General features: G+C 32.0%; 3 protein-coding genes across 5 annotated transcripts; 2 read left to right on the top strand and 1 right to left on the bottom strand.

Annotated features, from left to right (window-relative positions):
* Nucleotides 1-551: 551 nt before the first annotated feature.
* On the bottom strand, nt 552-3,854 carry LOC107426103 (pectin acetylesterase 8). The gene is made up of 12 exons (XM_016036202.3): nt 3,734-3,854; nt 3,462-3,544; nt 3,227-3,356; nt 3,036-3,115; nt 2,834-2,920; nt 2,561-2,685; nt 2,338-2,398; nt 2,086-2,139; nt 1,486-1,563; nt 1,184-1,289; nt 876-1,024; nt 552-674 (listed from the first exon to the last, which is right to left on the bottom strand). The coding sequence occupies exons 1-12, from the start codon at nt 3,852-3,854 to the stop codon at nt 552-554; spliced, it is 1,197 nt and encodes a 398-aa protein (XP_015891688.3).
* A 2,125-nt stretch (nt 3,855-5,979) lies between these two features.
* On the top strand, nt 5,980-8,487 carry LOC107426102 (probable serine/threonine-protein kinase PBL15). The gene is made up of 5 exons (XM_016036201.4): nt 5,980-6,619; nt 6,997-7,132; nt 7,257-7,393; nt 7,514-7,637; nt 7,876-8,487. Exons 1-5 carry the CDS (start codon nt 6,155-6,157, stop codon nt 8,340-8,342), a joined length of 1,329 nt encoding a protein of 442 aa, XP_015891687.3. The 5' UTR covers nt 5,980-6,154; the 3' UTR covers nt 8,343-8,487.
* A 568-nt stretch (nt 8,488-9,055) lies between these two features.
* Nucleotides 9,056-17,132, top strand: LOC107426115 (ATP-dependent DNA helicase Q-like 2). Of its 3 annotated transcripts, XM_016036215.4 has the most exons (20): nt 9,057-9,308; nt 10,272-10,492; nt 10,930-11,076; nt 11,176-11,391; nt 11,754-11,858; nt 11,994-12,098; nt 12,166-12,288; nt 12,450-12,538; nt 12,984-13,020; nt 13,099-13,132; nt 13,786-13,838; nt 13,908-13,985; nt 14,455-14,520; nt 14,598-14,664; nt 14,758-14,811; nt 15,260-15,367; nt 15,490-15,554; nt 15,904-15,982; nt 16,243-16,460; nt 16,648-17,132. In XM_016036215.4, the coding sequence occupies exons 1-20, from the start codon at nt 9,242-9,244 to the stop codon at nt 16,828-16,830; spliced, it is 2,115 nt and encodes a 704-aa protein (XP_015891701.3). In that variant the 5' UTR covers nt 9,057-9,241; the 3' UTR covers nt 16,831-17,132. The 3 variants fall into 3 exon arrangements, with proteins under 3 accessions (XP_060674373.1, XP_015891701.3, XP_048320030.2); XM_060818390.1 differs by lacking the exon at nt 14,455-14,520 and having other exon boundaries at nt 9,056-9,308; XM_048464073.2 differs by lacking the exon at nt 15,260-15,367.
* The last annotated feature ends 13 nt before the right edge of the window (nt 17,133-17,145 follow it).

Below are 17,145 nucleotides of genomic sequence, written 5' to 3'. Positions count from 1 at the left end.
GGCAGCATGTAATTGATGATAGCCCAATGAGTTAAAATTCACGAGTAGTCAAGACTTTGCATGAAGACAATTAGCTTGGAGACAAAACCAAAAAAAAAAAAAAAAAGAAAAAAAAAAGCAGATAATGTTAATTAAAATTAGCTAGGAGTAGTAATATTACGCAGAGACGAAATACTCCATTATGTAGAGTAGTTAGAACAGTTGAAGAAAGCCTTTTTAGTTTTTTCGTTTTACTATACACTCCATTCTAATTATTAAAAAAAAAAAAAAAAGTGAACAATTTTGAGGTTTTCTAAGCAACACAAAAAAGAAACAAAAAAGAAAAAAGAAAAAAGAAAATAAGAGTAACAATTCCTTATTCTCTGGTTTATTAAGCATCTTTTTCTTTTTTTTTTTTTTTGGGAACAAATTTGTTGTGCATTCTTTTCTTTGAAATGTTACAAGTCAATATATGATTGAAACCGATCGAATTCATTTTTTTATGGAAAAAAACAAAATTCCACAAATCAAATTGCTCAATGATCTTCCATAAAATCAGTGCTTAGTTACAATCACTGAGTACTATTGGTTACAATGTTATAACAAGTAGGGTTACAAGGGTAAGGACAATCTGGCTCCTGCAATGGACGATATTTATCATCATAAAACCAATCTCCAACTTCATTTGCCAATTTCTGTACATTTAAAAAAAATTGAAATAATTAGTACTTTATTTGTTTGTCATTATCAATTAAAGAAAAAAATAAAAGAATAAGAAAAGAAAATAATCTCAAATTGGAAATATATATATATATATATATATATATGTATATAAATTTGATAAATGAATTGGTAATAATTAGCAGCTAAATCAAAGGGGAAAAGCAAAAAATTACCTTGTTCCGTACAACGGTAGAATCGTTTCTGAACCACGTTTCTTGCCTATCGATTTGGCAGTGTACATAGCAAGAGTCTATAAACATTCCATTAGATTCAGAATTCTTCTTCAATCCACTTAATGCATGCAAAAATTTTGTCCTGAAGTCTGGAAAATTAATAGATTTATAAATTCATCTATTTCCCATTTTCAGAATTAATAGTTGATAAATTTATAAAGCTTCAAGAAAAAGAAAGAAACTAGCTTGTTTGCTCAAAATTAATATATTAATTGTATATATATTTATACACACATATATATACTTACGCTGCATGGTTCCGATTTGATCACTCGAGCAATTTCTTATGTCATGATTGCAAGATTTCCAAGTGCCATGAGGGTCAGCGGTTTTAGGAACAAGAATGTTTGTCACCTTAATATATCACACAAAGTATTTTACTCTGAATTCGAACAAATATATAATAATATATTTAACAATGTGTATGTCAAAGAAAAGTATATGTTACTTTTTAATACGAAGCATTAAATGAGCAATTGATTATACCGTCAAAACCAAAATTATATATATATTCTTTGTTATTCAAAGTTAAAAAGGAATTAGTAATAACCTGCCATAGATCATAGGGTGAATTTACGATATAGATGGGTGTTTGAACATGTTCAATCACATGCTGTGGAAAGAAACACTGCAAGATTTATCAAAGTATATATTTGGTAAGCCGACGGAAAAATGAAATATTAACTGTGAAATACTATATATATATATATATATAATATTATTCATATAATTATTCTTTTATTCAAAACATTTTTTCTCCAGGATTGTTTGGAAAACATCCATTCCTGATACAAAGTTCTTGATATTGATAATAAAATTTATATGTATATATATACACACACACAACCCAACTTACATTAAATCCAATTTATGGTTTTAATATAAAGTTTTTTTTTAATAAATAGGATTTTAATATGCCATTTAAATTTTATTAGATCATTAATTAATTTTTAAATATATTAAAAGTATCCAATCAATGTATGATGGGATCCTGATTAGATATATATATATATATAGCATTTCATAATCTCTCTCAATAAAAATTGTAGATTCTATGGTTGCAAATGTTATCATTTATAATCCTTTTTCCACTTATCATATCATTTATGTATATATACATTTAAATACTTAGGCATTTGTACACACTTACCAACTCTGGTTTCATTTGTGAAGTGCAGGATTTAGGCAAATTCTTCCCAGAGCTCTATTACAAATAAAAAATCAAACAAAAATTAAAAATCAACATTTTTTTAAGTATCAATTTCGGTTTTCTACTTGAAATTAAATTGAAAATCAAATTAGAATTCCTAAAGATAAGATATTCTTCTCTGTAATAACTATAATATATAAAAGATTTATAGAGAGAGAGAGAGAGAGAGAGAGAGAGAGAGAGAGAGAGTACATGAAGTTCAACTATTTGATTAAATTTAGTTTCAATTTTTCGTTCACCACTAATATCTTCCCTGTTATATATACAAAGCCCAAAGAAAAAAGAAAAAGTCAGAAATATAATATATACTTATAATTCAGCCAAAACCAACATATACACACACACACAGATATATATATATATATATATATAGATATATATATATATATATATATATATGGAGATAGGAGGTTACGCGTTGATGATGAAACCACCATCTGCAACGCATTTTACTTTGGTAGTGTTAGGGAAGAGAGCTTGGAAGTTATCACAATGAAGAATTGTTGCCAATCCTCCAGCTGAACAACCAGTCAGTATAGCCTGTTGATCAACCTCTTAATTAATTCAAGTTTTAAATTATATATCAATTAACAAATAATTAATTAGAGGCCGATTAAAGTTAAAAAGGTAAAGAAATAAAATAAAATAAATTGAACTGGCTTTGGATCATATATATATATATATATACATTTTCAGCATTTTTCATTCCCTTTGCTAATAAGTCCTCCATTACAGCATTCCAAATCCTTGCTCCTCTGAAGTGAAGATTAGTAGCCTATATATCAAATCAATTTGAAGAAACCAAATTAATTAAAGAATAAAATGAAGATATACGAAATTATAGTATGCAATTAATAAATATTAAAAACAGCATTGAGAATTTGATATACAGGATCTACGGCTTCCACATCTCCGGTGAATGATGAGCCATCACAATACCTAATCAAGATTATGTTCCAGTTGTAAAAGTCTGCAAACAAATTATTATAGGCAAATTAATTAAGTTTTAGATCAGGAAAGTAATTGCGCATTAACAACTTATTAAGTATTTTATGATGATTAATTGTTAATTAGCCCTGACATGGATTAAGCTCTTGTTGGTTGCTCATGATTCCTGTGAAATTAAGTTGCTTCGTCATATGTTTGGATGAACCCAAGTCTCTCGTTGTCCGATTCAAACAATCTGCCACATTATCACACCATCCCCCACCCTATTTTTGACAATGCCCAGAAGAGAAAAAAAAAAAAAAAAAAGATTTTGATTAAATAATAAGCATTTAAATTTTACAAATTCACAGCTACTTCTCTATACTTACCGCATGGTAAACCATCCAGCTATTAATCCCTGAGCCAGATCCCTTTTGAAAGTGATAAGCAGGTGGGCTACCATCCAAACAAACTGCACAACAATTAATTAGTGGTTGTCAATTTCCAAAACATAAATGACATGTCTTTAATTTAATAGAACATTTTGCTTCTTTTTTTGTTTGTTTATATATTTTCTTTTTTTTTTTTTTATGTTTAGTATAAATTAATGGAGCTTCTAATATATGATATAAACAGAAAACGAAAAAAAAAAAAAAATGACCAGCTCCTTTATCCACTGCACTGTGCAGATAAGTAATGTCCACTGAAGACCCCTCTGTTGTAAGAAAATTCAGTAGAAACAATACAAGACCAAGCCATTTGCTTAATCTTGTATAGGCCATGCTGCATGTACACAGAAACACAAATTTACTATTTGGAAGATTAAGGGAGAAAAAAATTATTGAGGAAATCAACGCATTCTTTAAAATGATGTGGGTCCAAATATGGTAGTCTTAAAACTATACACACACACACACATATATAGTTTCTATATTATTGAAATTAAAAATTCATTCGAGAATTGGACAGTTTACATATCATGCCAGTCCCATGGCTATGCAGATCCCATGTATTTCTTTGACCAACTTGGTCATCATAACGAATGGCTCCAACTAGCTACTCGATCAATTAATATTAATTTTTATTTTCTGTTCTGTTTAAAAAAAAAAAAAATTAGCATCTAACACAGATCACATCTTAAGCCACCCAAAAAGACTCCAAAGCACATATATCTTCTTTTTTTTTCTATTTTTGCTTCCTCTCCAAAGCACATATATCAATCCTATATATAATATGTATCTATTTAAGCTTAACATAGATAAAAAATGGCACACTTTATTATAAATAATGGATTTACTTAATATTGATCAAGTAGAATTATTGAAGAAGATCCAGTTACTGATTCAGATATAATTTATCTGTCAAAAGAAAGGAACTAATTTTACATATAAATAAACGGTGATAAATTAATATTAATGGAGCTTTTAAGATTAATTAGAAGCTAAAATTACTTACGATTAGGGAGGTAGCACTCAGAAAGATATATAAATTGCTTCCAATATACAAACTTTGAGAGACAGATCAAAAAGTCAATGCCAGAACGCGGGAAGCAAGATTATGAAATTGATGTATAAAGTTGCAAATACCATGTGCTCTTTATTTGTCTTAAAAAAAGACAAATAAAGAGCTATAACTCGAATGTGGAATCGGTGATTTTTTATGTATATATACACAGATACAAGCCTATATTTAGCTACTGTAAATGGTATTTGTTTGACTTTGTCATACAATGGGTTAAAACCAACATATATATATATATATATATATATGTATCTTTAAGTTGGCTAATATAAGTTGGTTGCAAAGTAATTAAAGAAATACATTGAATCATGAGGATTCTTCCCATTAGTAAATTTGTACAGATCATTTTGGTTAACATGCATCGGCTACAGAGTATATGGACCATTAATCCTAACAATAATAAGCCAAATTCATACACCAATTGAACGAATTTGGCTACTAAATTTGGCTTTTTACACTCAAATACCATCGTTTAGGCCTTTAAATTAATGGAGGATACCCAGCCTATCTATTCTAGTTTCGTTCTGTCCAATCTATATCTAACGTACCCCAATAGACCCCTCTCATTTAATAACAAACTAACCTTCTCTCTCTCTCTCTCTCTCTCTCTCTCTCTCTCTCTCTCTCTCTCTCTCTCTCTCCCTCACACACACTCTCTCTTTAACTATTCTATTTACGTTACAGCAAACCTATATACCATTAGAATTTTATCATGTCTATATGTGTGTGTGTGCAAGCCGGCCGGGGGGGGGGGGGCAGCAAAAACTAATTTGTCCTTTTCTTTGCTTTGATTTTATTCATCCAAATCTCTCTCCTTTAACTTTCTCAATCTATATTAGATATTTATGATACTTGCTCGACTTATTTAAGCCAAAAAAAAAAAAAAAAAAACAAGCAAATTTTTTTTCCCAATAAAATAATACAAGAAAACAAAAAGTAAATATTTAATATTAATTAAACGCAAACCAAATGCACAAACTTATAATCTTCTTCATCCAGTTTCATCACCTATTTTCACTTTTTCATAATCTTTCTGCATCTCACCTACAGTATTATCGTTCGCAAAACACGTCTTGACACGTGGCAAATCGGGTTGACTAGGTCCAAAGACAACCATCAAATCAATGGCGGCCAAATAAGAGAGCAAAGCTAAAGCAGTGCCATGTGGCAGCCAAGTGGACCAACACTACGACATGGCAGCATGCAATTGGTGACAGCTCTATTTGTTATATAATTCACGAGTAGTACTCACACACAGTACTATGAATGAAGACAACTAGATTGGAGACAAATAAAATAATAATAATAAATAAATAAATAACAAAGAAAACGCAGATAATGTTAAAATTAGCTAGGATAGTAGTAGTAGTAGTAGTATTACGTAGAAAAAGAAATACTCGATTTAGTAGAGTGGTTAGAGCAGTTGAAGAAAGGATTTTCTCTCTCTTTCTCTTTCTGTTTATTCTTTTTTTCATTTCTTTTCTACCAAATGCATAAACCTTCACCTACTAAATCCCAAACCCTCTTTTTTCTCTTTCCCTTATTCTTTCATTGAACAACAATGACAATCAATTCTTCTTCTTCTTCTTCATCAACCATGAGAAACAACAACAACAACTCGAAGCCATGGAGACCTTTCACAGCAAATTGCTGTTCAGTTGAGGACCAAACAGTTCTTGGCAAGCTCAGCAGACCATGCAGGCCGTCACGGTCGGACTTCTCCAAGAACATCGCTCCGATGCCGTCTTTTCGGAGGCTGTCTTTCTCCGATCTCAGCCGGTCTTCTTCGATGAGAATCAACGAAGATCTCGCGCAGTCTTTCGGGTCGGAGCTGTATGATTTTCAGCTGAGTGAGCTGCGTGGTATAACTCAGAATTTCTCCAGCAATTTCTTGTTGGGAGAAGGTGGGTTTGGGAAGGTGCATAAGGGTTATATAGATGAGAATTTGAGACAGGGTTTGAAGGCTCAGGCTGTTGCTGTTAAGCTTCTTGATATTGAAGGTTTACAGGGACACCGTGAATGGCTGGTATGTTTAATTTTTTATATTTCTTATGTTTTTATTTTTTACTGTTCTATTGTATGTATGTTACTTGTAACAAGTTTATCGTTTTAGTTTTTTATTGCAAACTTATTGATATTTATTTAACCAATTCTTTGATGGAAATATTAAAACAATTAAAATCAAGAATATATACTTTATGGGCCAGAGTTTAAAAGTGGCCTGCATCGTCGGCCCAAAAATGGGTCCAAAAGAATGTATTGGCCCAAACCTGCTTGACCAAGAGCGTCAACATAATTCAACAAAATTTACATTCTTTATATATATATATATATATACATATCATTTTGTCTTTATCATAATCTAAGCTGAAGTTACAGAAATCCTGTGTATGTGTTTTCCAGGCAGAAGTGATATTTCTGGGACAACTTAGGCACCCCCATTTGGTTAAATTAATAGGATATTGTTGTGAGGATGAAGAAAGACTCCTAGTCTATGAGTTTATGCCCCGGGGCAGCTTAGAGAACCACTTGTTCAAAAGTGAGAAAAATCAGTTCCATATTTTGCAAGTCTCTTATAAAGATTTGAAAACAGATTTTCAGCATGTACTAATACCATTAGAAATTTTTGAAGTTTTATTATTATATATGATGATTTGGTGCAGGGCTTTCAGTATCATTGCCATGGAACACAAGACTAAGAATAGCAATTGGAGCTGCAAAAGGACTTGCTTTCTTGCATGGAGCTGAGAAGCCTGTGATTTACAGGGACTTCAAGACTTCAAATGTCTTACTAGATTCTGTAAATAAAAATCAACTTGATTAATTTAATTCCCTATTCTCAGATAATATTTAAGTATAAATAATTTGACCCAAAAGAACCATAATTCTCAAGCTGCTATGTTTGTTTGTGTTTTGATAGGATTTCAATGCAAAGCTATCAGATTTTGGACTTGCAAAGATGGGACCTGAAGGATCAGACACACATGTTACAACAAGGGTTATGGGTACCTATGGATATGCTGCACCAGAATACGTCTCAACAGGTAGCCATTTCATTTGAAAAGCAAATTAGTGTTTGGTTTGCTAGCCTTTAATTAACAAGGAAAAATTCCTCTGTTTCTGTCAAAGTTTTTATATTTTTATTCCGGGTTTATATATGTTAAAGTTAGGTGGTGGTTTCATTGTACTTGTCATTTAAGATATAATCTAAATACAAAAACAAACCAAAAACATAATTGACTGTTACTCTGAAGAACTTTTAATATGTGGATGAATTTGTAGGGCACTTGACAACAAAAAGTGATGTATACAGCTTTGGGGTGGTACTACTAGAAATGCTAACAGGAAGAAGAGCCACAGACAAATCAAGACCTAAAAGTGAGCAAAACCTTGTTGATTGGGCAAAACCCTACCTCACTAGCAATAGAAGATTGAGGTACATTATGGATCCAAGACTTGGAGGTCAATATTCTGTGAAGGGAGCAAAAGAAATAGCCCTACTGGCTCTGCATTGCATAAGTGTGAACCCCAAAGATAGGCCAAGAATGCCAGCCATTGTTGAAACTCTAGAAGGCTTGCAAAATTTCAAGGACATGGCAGTCACTTGTGGGCAATGGCAAGCATCACCAAAGACTAGTACTGCTAGGGTCAATAATGGAGTTTCCTCCGCTAAGGTTAAATTGGAGATTAAAGGAGCTAGCTTCAGAAAATCCTCCCTAGCAGTCAACCCTAGTAGGAAAAACACATGAATATATTTACAGCCTCTGGTCATGGCCACTTTGAATTGTAAAATAATAAGTGTGCAATGTAGATATGAATGTATAATAGACAAAATTTGAATGGTAATGCATGTAAAGCTGCTGTCAATGTTATAAATTGGCACAAATATATAAATATGAAAATGTTTGGATGGAAAATGAACATATATATATAATCTTCCTTTTTTTTTTCTTTTTTTTTTTTTTTTATATTGTAATCTTTTCCTTTCCATTATATATCCAAAGGTTAATTAAACCGTTTTAAAAAAATAATAATAATAATTTTAAGAAAGGAAAAGAAAGACAACAACAATTTTTTGTCGTTGCCTACAAGTAATATGGAAAAATTTCTCCAAATATTAACGTGGTTGAAAATTAACATTCATTTATCAAAAAAAAAAAAAATTCTATGAAAAGCATGAATAAAATACAAATAGTGAATTACCAAAAAGAAAAAGATTAAAAGAATATTGTACCCGTGTCATAATATTCAACGAAATATATGATAGATTATTATTCTTCATTTAACCGTGTCTGAAATAAGTTTATAAGATGAAAAAGTGAAAGATTATAAGGATTAAACAAATAATTTTGTTTCCTGAGGTTGATTTTTAACCATAACAAAGTTAAAAAATATGATAAACATAATTGGAAAAATTTATCAGTTTAATAAAAAACAAAGCTAGGAGGGATTAAAAAAAAAAAAATCTTTCATCCCGGGTACAAGAAAATCTTGCGGGTATTCACCAGAGCCCCATTAAACAAAATGAGCTAACTTTTTATTCCCTCCTGACTTCGCTCCCTTTCTCTGCCCTCGCGGAGTTCCCAAGTTTCCCTCTTTTACAGTCCGACGAATTGTTGAAGTCGGAGAGAATCAAAGAGGTCCGAAAATGGAAGCCCAAGAGACTTTATTAGAGGAGCTGCTAAACGTTGAAGTTGAGATTCAAGATGTTGAAGGTGTTTTTTGCTTTTTCTTTGTCCTCAACTTCCTCTTTCAAACAATTTTTCTTTCAGTTTCTTTTTTTTTTTTTTTTTTTTTTTTTTGTTTTTGTTGTTTCAAGTCTATGTGTTATATGAGTTTTTGGTAGATGAAAGCAAAATCGTTGCTTTTTGGTTTGGTTGTTTAAATTCTGCTACATTGGCATAAACCTCTTCTGGGAAAATTCAAAAATTCATTTTTTTTTATTTTTTTTATTTTTATTATTATTATTATTTTTTTCTGTTTGGAATGCTATCGAGGAGAATTATAATTTCTTCTGTTGTCTGTATTAAATTGAATATTTTTAGTTTTGAGTTTAGAAGCGCCTGCTGAAATATATTTGCTCAAATGACTGTGGGATATGAAGCTGCAAATCAGATCATATGAGGAGGAAGTATAAAATATGGAATTCTTTAAGCCCTTAATAGAATATTATGTTTCCTATAAAATAATGATATTATAAAAAAAAAAAAAAAAAAAAAAAAGAAAAAGATATGGAGTATACTCATGGCAGGGAACTCTTCTACATTTGAGGTTGTTGCTGCGTATATTTTAGGATTCTAAAAGCTTTATTATTGTATCACACTGATCATTTAACTTTTTGTTTATATAGATAAATATTTTCGTAGTTAGAATAAATAATGCTTTCTGAATACACATCAAGTTGCTCAAAATGAGGACACGAATGTCTGCAAATATTTGTTTCATATCTTTTGATTTTGATTTGAATTTAATGCTTATCTGTTGGATTAGATATACCTGGGGAATTTCTCGTTGATCATTCTGCTATTTCGGAGTTGAGAAATTTGAATTTATTATCATCTGGATCCCTTACAAATATATTTTTGGTTTCTTTCATTATTTGCTTTGCTAATTTTAAACATTTATGACACGTTTGTATTCTTTTGTGTTGTATTTGTACTTTATGTCTCATTTTCCAGAGCAAATGAAGATATTGCTTCAGAGACAAGATACCTTGTATGAGAGACAATCTCAACTAAAGGCTCTGCTGGAAGCATCAGAAGGAAGCGAATACCCTGCCAAGGACACTGCTTCGACTACTGTTGAGAACTGGTCTGGCTCATGTGAATGGGATTCTGAAGCTGATGATGTTAGGTTCAATGTTTTTGGCATATCAACATACCGTGCAAATCAGAGAGAGGTTAGTACCCCACTTTGGCATTTTAATGTTTTGAAAGTCCTTCTGCTGTTAAAGCTGTAATGTATTTAGTTTAATAAATTAATAGGTTGATCTTATACAACTTTTAAATTTTACCTTTATATAGTTTGAAGTGTATGTTATATAAATATCTGAATTAATTTGAATAACCCACACAGACACAGGTAACATTTTTAGCAGATGTCTTCATATTGTTAACTTTTATCCTTTGATTCTATCCCTTTTCCAGTAAATAAATTTTTTTGTTTAAAAAAATCATAACATTTATAACTTAAAAGTATAATTACAGAATGTCTAGAGAATGAAATATTACGGCATATAAATTCAGTATTTAAGTTTGTTTCATGCTGATTAGTGTTCTAGAGCCTTTATCTCGTCTGCATATGAAGATTTTCTGATATTGTTATCGTTAATGTCAGATCATTAATGCTGTCATGAGTCGAAGAGATGTTTTGGTAATTATGGCTGCAGGTGGTGGTAAGAGCCTTTGTTATCAGCTTCCAGCAATTCTTCGAGATGGAGTTGCTCTTGTCATCAGTCCTTTGCTTTCCTTAATTCAGGATCAGGTGCGATTCACTAAAAAGTTCTAATTATCCAAAAATATCCTTTTGCAAACATAATTATAACATTTTAAGCAGATTCTTTGACAACAACATTTGCTTCAGGTGATGGGTTTGACTGCTTTAGGCATTCCAGCATATATGTTGACATCAACTACTAGCAAGGAGGACGAGAAGTTTATATACAAGGCTCTTGAAAAGGGGGAAGGAGATCTGAAAATATTGTATGTGACACCAGAGAAAATATCAAAGAGCAAGAGGTTTATGTCAAAACTTGAAAAGTGCCATAATGCTGGGCGTCTCAGTCTTATTGCTGTTGATGTAAGTATGATTGATTTTCAGTGTGTGATACCTTGATATTGCTTATCTTTGTTCTTTGAGGAACTGGTTGGTTTTAGTTGTAGTGAAAGGGCAGTGGTGTTAGGGATTTGTAGTTTTGTCAATTTTCTGGTTTATTTGGCTGGAGAGGTTTAGGCTGAGATTTGAAGGTTAGATTTCTAAAGGATGTTTCTATGTGGGGCAGAGTGCAATACTTGTCTTATCTCTAGGCTTTGCCTTCTAAAGAGATTAAAGATATACCTTTTCCCTTAATTATTATTTTTATTAATGTAAATTTAGAAGAAGATGAAGCAGCAAGAACAGCCTTGCATTAAGAACATTGAAATTAACGGGCTTATTGGCAGGAGGCACATTGCTGCAGCCAGTGGGGTCATGATTTTCGACCTGATTACAAAAATCTTGGCATCCTCAAGATTCAGTTTCCCAGTGTTCCTCTTATTGCTCTCACGGTATTTCCTCTATCTACATTATTCTTTTTCTGATAAAGAAGTATGTATTTGCTGTGTTTTAATCTGAACTGTTTTGGTTTGGGTTATGTTGATGTAGGTATTTTATTTTATTTATTTATTTTAAATATTTTACAGGCAACTGCTACTCATAAGGTGCAAATTGATCTCACACAGATGCTCCACATTCCAAAATGTGTCAAATTCTTCAGCACCGTCAATAGACCAAATCTCTTTTACATGGTAGAGATTGTTTATGGTTTTTGGCTTAGAATATTAAGAGCTGGGCATTTAATTCCTTAAACTCCAGGTACGAGAAAAGTCTTCAGTTGGCAAGGTGGTCATTGAGGAAATTGCTGGGTTTATTCAAGAATTTTATCCAAATAATGAATCTGGGATTGTTTATTGCTTCTCTAGAAGGGAATGTGAACAGGTTTGGGTTGCTTTTTTATATTTATTTTCAGTTGTTGACATCTTTGTATTTCATAGTACATTTGTACCATTGTGAGGCACGCAAGAGCAAGTTAGATGTAAGCCTAGTTTTTTTTTGCTTCGTTAGACAACTTTAAATTTGTTATACCATAAAAATTGTAGGTTGCAAAAGAGTTGCGTGAAAGTGGAATTTCAGCTGATTATTATCATGCCGATATGGATGTAAATGCTCGTGAGAAAGTTCATTTGCGGTAAATTCATTATACTGATGCTTTTCCTAAAATGGCCTTTTTCAGATATGGTCATTGGTGAACATCTCGTTAATCTCAATGCTTGAGATAACATGATAATGCAATGCAGAGATACACTATTATTATTATTACTATTATTTCTCCTCCTTTTCCTTTGAACTTGGTTTTTGAGAATTTTTTAGAAGCCATGGAAATTTATTGCTTAGGGTTATTCTGTTGTCAAAAGCTGTACAAACTGGAAGGTAGGACAAAAGAGACAAGAGAGTCCAATTGATCATTTATTTGATGTTGGATAATAAATGATACACTGTGTAAATAAATAGTTTTCCTATGTTTGAGGAAAAGAATAAACATGAACATTAAATGAAATACAATTTGAAATTGTGTTGGTTGTAAATAAATGATATTAAATCATGGACGCTCTCATGTATGTTTGATGATGCAGGTGGAGCAATAACAAATTGCAGGTCATTGTTGGCACGGTATGTGCAAGTGTATTGGTACTTCTTAAGAATTTTATGTTTTCTATTTCTTTTAATGCCCTGCATTTAACGTTACAGGTAGCATTTGGTATGGGAATCAATAAACCAGATGGTTAGTATTTTAGACCTATCAATTCTGCATTCCTGATATGTTGTCTTTCTGATAAAATATTTTCTAGAGTTTCCTACTTGTATGAATATTTTTCTATAGGAACATCTCTTGTTTAACTAGTTTTAGTTTGCAAATATTGAGGACAAGATGGTAAGTTTCCCTCAAAACGCGAGTATAAAGTGTGGGAAGCTTCCTGTGTCTGAGGAATCTATTTGCCCATTGTTACCTAGGTTCTATAGGAACATCTCTTGATTAACTACTTTTAAGTTTGCAAATGTTGTGGACTTGTGGACAAGGTGACATTGGATATGGCTTAATACCATTAGGTTCTACTTAGCTCTATAGTTTGCTTGCAAGCCTCTCTTGCTTTCAAGTTGTGAAATTATTCAGTTCTTGTTGTCACTGCAGCACCTATAAACTTTTATCAGGTGCTTTTGCAAGTCATGTGCCCCTGTTCCTAACCTCAATGGGGGTGGATAGGTCTAATGCTGGTTTATGTGTTTAGTTTTAAGCACACAATGAATATGCTTATGCAATTCTTGTTCTATGTTTCATCTTTCTTTCTCATCTAAAGTCCTTTTTTCCAATTGAAATATGGATATGTATGCAACAATGTTTTATGTTCTGACATTTAATACTCTGGCTGCTTGTAGTCAGGTTTGTAATTCATCACAGCTTGAGCAAATCAATGGAAACATACTACCAGGTTCTTCCCCTTCTCAGCTAAACAAAATTATTGCATACATTTTTATCATGTAACCACCTTCTGCTGCAGGAAAGTGGTCGAGCTGGACGAGATGGACTGCCTTCTCAATGCCTACTGTATTTTAGGCCTGGTGATGTTCCTAGGCAGGCAAGATTTTCTTTAAGGAAACATTTATTATGACCTGAAAATAGTTTCGAAGTGTAGTTGGATTCAAAAACAAATTTGTAATTTGGTTAATATCAAATTAGAAAACATGCTTTCCACAGAACTTGAAGATTTTTTGAACTTAATATATAAAAATATTTGTCTTATATATATATATATATATATCAAGAAAACAATAGAAGGAAAGATTATGTAGACAAGCTGGTGACAAAGAAAAGAGATATGTAAACAGATTACGGGTTCACTACCTTTCTGAGTGTTTGTAAAATTAAGTTTGAAATCATGAAATGTTGTTTGGTTTACTTGTTTTCAAACTGCCTACTTTTTTAAGAAAAGAAAACAAGAAATTGCTTTTATAATTTCATGCCATACGAGAATTGAATATCTGAATCCTTTGTACATAGCATCACAGAGCATATTGTAATATTCAACATGACTTTTCTTTTAGCAGAGTACAATGGTCTTCTATGAAAATTCCGGATTGCAAAATCTTTATGACATAGTGCGATATTGCCTGGTAATATCATCTCTTGTCTAAGATAAATATGATAGTGGGTTCTTATGTCAGATATTTATTGATCTTCCTTACTGCAGTCTAAAAGACAATGTCGTCGAAGTTCCATTTTCAGACATTTTGCTGAGCCATTCCAAGACTGCAATGGTAATATTTGTATATACATACAGACAAATATACGAAACATATCACTTGCATGCACTGCTTTTGTGAAATTTAATGTAATTAATATTGTCTCAGGGATGTGTGACAACTGTGCATTCTCAAGTGAGATTGAGGAAATGGATGTCTCTAGTATGGTTCTTTCTCATTTCTTCAAAATATTTACCCATTTTCAGTTTTCGTTCTTATCATGTCAGAGATGGCTGTTGTTTCTTATATTTTTCCTGTTTATCCGGATGTATGTGGTTTATTACCCCCCTATAAATTTTGCCATATTACTATATGATGCTGAACATGAAAAGTTAATTTTACAATTCTGTTTTATTTTTAAATATTTTATAGTTTTCCATATCCCATTAAAGTTATTAGTAGATTTTGGAAGTATCAGATTTATGACTAATGCACCCACTGTAGAATCAATTAATCAAGTGATAGAGCAAAGTGACCATACAAATTTATTTTTATTCCTGTTAACATTATTGCTTTCCTTGGTTAATATTTAATGAGAAGGAAAGTGTAGTAAATTTATTTAATATTTAATATTTACAATTTGTTGTGCATTATGTTGGCACGTTTTTAGGCCATGCAAAAGTTATTGTTTCTTTACTCCAAGATATTCGAGAAAATGACCAGAGATTGACAATGTTGCAGTTGATTGATAAATTGAAAACTAAGCACAAGGAACTAGGTTGGTCTGTTGCTTGTTTTAATTTATTTATTTATTTATTTATTCCTACAGAAAACTTCACTTCACGTAGGGCTTATATGTAAAGATTTGGTAATTTATCTTTGGTTGCACAAATTCCTCAGGTTCTAACCTAAAAAGAGATCAAAAAGAAGAGCTTGTCATAAAGCTTATATTAGATCGGGTTCTGGTAAATATTCTATCGCTATAAGACTTTTGACTTTGCGTAGTGGATAAATTTACTGAGCTGTTTTTTGACGCTTAAAAACTGTTCTTATTAATACATTTATCATCAATCAACTTGCTAGTATTTGCTTATAGGAAACATTTACATCTGACCGTTGTATTCTCATTGTTATGGACTCTCATTGTTATGGACTGTATGACTGCCGTAGTTGGTACTTTGTTTTCTTAACTGATTCAAACCGGATTAGAATTATTTGTTTATTTCCTCACTCAACTCATAAACTCTGTTAGCGCCATTCTAGGGTGTCGTTTTATCAAGTTTGTGATACAGAATTATTCTATTGTTGTTGTAGATTGAAGAGTTTCAGCATACAGCTTATGCTACAAATGCTTATCTCACAATAGGACCATTTGCCAAGCAGGTATTGCAGGGTAAGAATGCTTCCATTTCTAAGAAGATGCCAGAGATCTTTAAGTCTGTATTGTATGAGCCTCTTTTATGACTTTTAGTAAGGAGAATATTTTGGATATGTGTACCTATATTGGAATATTGTGGTTTATAATACTGGTCTTCCCACCTCATAATGTCTATTAGAGAAGGTTTTTGATCTTTCTGATGCCTACATTTTGAAATTCTTGGGTGTTTTAGTTATTCTATAACTGACATTATTTATTCTTTCCGGACTTAATAGGAAAAAGGGATGTTAAGCTTGAGGTCTGCAATGCACAGAAAAAAGTTGCAGGTATAAACTCTGTCAAACACAATGTTGCATTCTCTGGTTTGGAAATGAAGCTTGATGAGCTGCGGAAGGAACTCTCTTCAACTCATGGCGGAATATTCCCACATTCCATTTTGTCAACCCAACAAATATGCATGATCAGTGCCCAGAAGCCCAATACTCTGGAACAGGTAAGTTTGGTTAATTTTTTTTTTCAGTTTCATTTCTGTTTTTTTAAGAAGTCATGCCTTAAACTGCAAGATAAAGTCAAATTGGTCCTCACCCCTTCAGGTTTTTTTTGTTGAGTATGATTGTAAAAATTAACAACCAAATATAACGAACTTCTATACTAAATAGATGCATCCAAATCTTATGCAGTTGGAGAAGATAATTGGAAGACTGAAAACAGAGAAGTATGGAAACCGAATTCTTGAACAAATAATCAAGTACGCTGATTCCAATGAGTTGAAAGATGAGCACGGAAGTGATGTTAGACCCAAAAAAAGGCTAAAAACAAAGAAGCCTGTAGTTCTTATTGAGAGCAGTGATGATGATGCATGAAAGGATTCTTTTCAATTATTTTCGTTCCAACACAGGGTGGCAAGCAGTGGGAGGAGAGTGAGCAAACAAATTTTTTTTTTTTTTTTTCCCTCTCCCCTGTTTTTTGAGTTCACCATGATCGTACACCCTTAACAGTCTATGGGTATAACACCAACGAAATGAAAGAATGAGCCAAAGCCATGTTAATCTTCACATCTGATTAATACTTGGATTGTATTTGGAATTATTTTTTGACATTTCAAAGCGTATTGTTTGTAAAATTTTTCACTTTTATTATACAAGAAATTCAAAGGTATTGATTACACAGTTCAAGCA

This window comes from Ziziphus jujuba, chromosome 6 (genome assembly GCF_031755915.1).
Source record: "Ziziphus jujuba cultivar Dongzao chromosome 6, ASM3175591v1".
Classification (NCBI taxonomy): Eukaryota; Viridiplantae; Streptophyta; class Magnoliopsida; order Rosales; family Rhamnaceae; genus Ziziphus; species Ziziphus jujuba.
Note: the sequence above shows the minus strand (reverse complement) of the source record. Positions and strands in the feature narration are given on the sequence as shown.

Bases quoted from the DNA above. Each gene is read 5' to 3' on its own strand.
- LOC107426103 (XM_016036202.3), bottom strand. From the start codon at position 3,854: ATGGCCTATACAAGATTAAGCAAATGGCTTGGTCTTGTATTGTTTCTA. The intron at 3,357-3,461 runs GTAAGTATAGAG...TGTCAAAAATAG, and splicing joins GCTGGATGGTTTACCATGCG to GGTGGGGGATGGTGTGATAA. The intron at 3,116-3,226 runs GTCAGGGCTAAT...ATTTGTTTGCAG, and splicing joins CCAACAAGAGCTTAATCCAT to ACTTTTACAACTGGAACATA.
- LOC107426102 (XM_016036201.4), top strand. From the start codon at position 6,155: ATGACAATCAATTCTTCTTCTTCTTCTTCATCAACCATGAGAAACAAC. The intron at 7,133-7,256 runs GTGAGAAAAATC...GATTTGGTGCAG, and splicing joins AGAGAACCACTTGTTCAAAA to GGCTTTCAGTATCATTGCCA. The intron at 7,638-7,875 runs GTAGCCATTTCA...ATGAATTTGTAG, and splicing joins ACCAGAATACGTCTCAACAG to GGCACTTGACAACAAAAAGT.
- LOC107426115 (XM_016036215.4), top strand. From the start codon at position 9,242: ATGGAAGCCCAAGAGACTTTATTAGAGGAGCTGCTAAACGTTGAAGTT. The intron at 11,859-11,993 runs GTATTTCCTCTA...AATATTTTACAG, and splicing joins TTCCTCTTATTGCTCTCACG to GCAACTGCTACTCATAAGGT. The intron at 13,021-13,098 runs GTATGTGCAAGT...TTAACGTTACAG, and splicing joins TGCAGGTCATTGTTGGCACG to GTAGCATTTGGTATGGGAAT.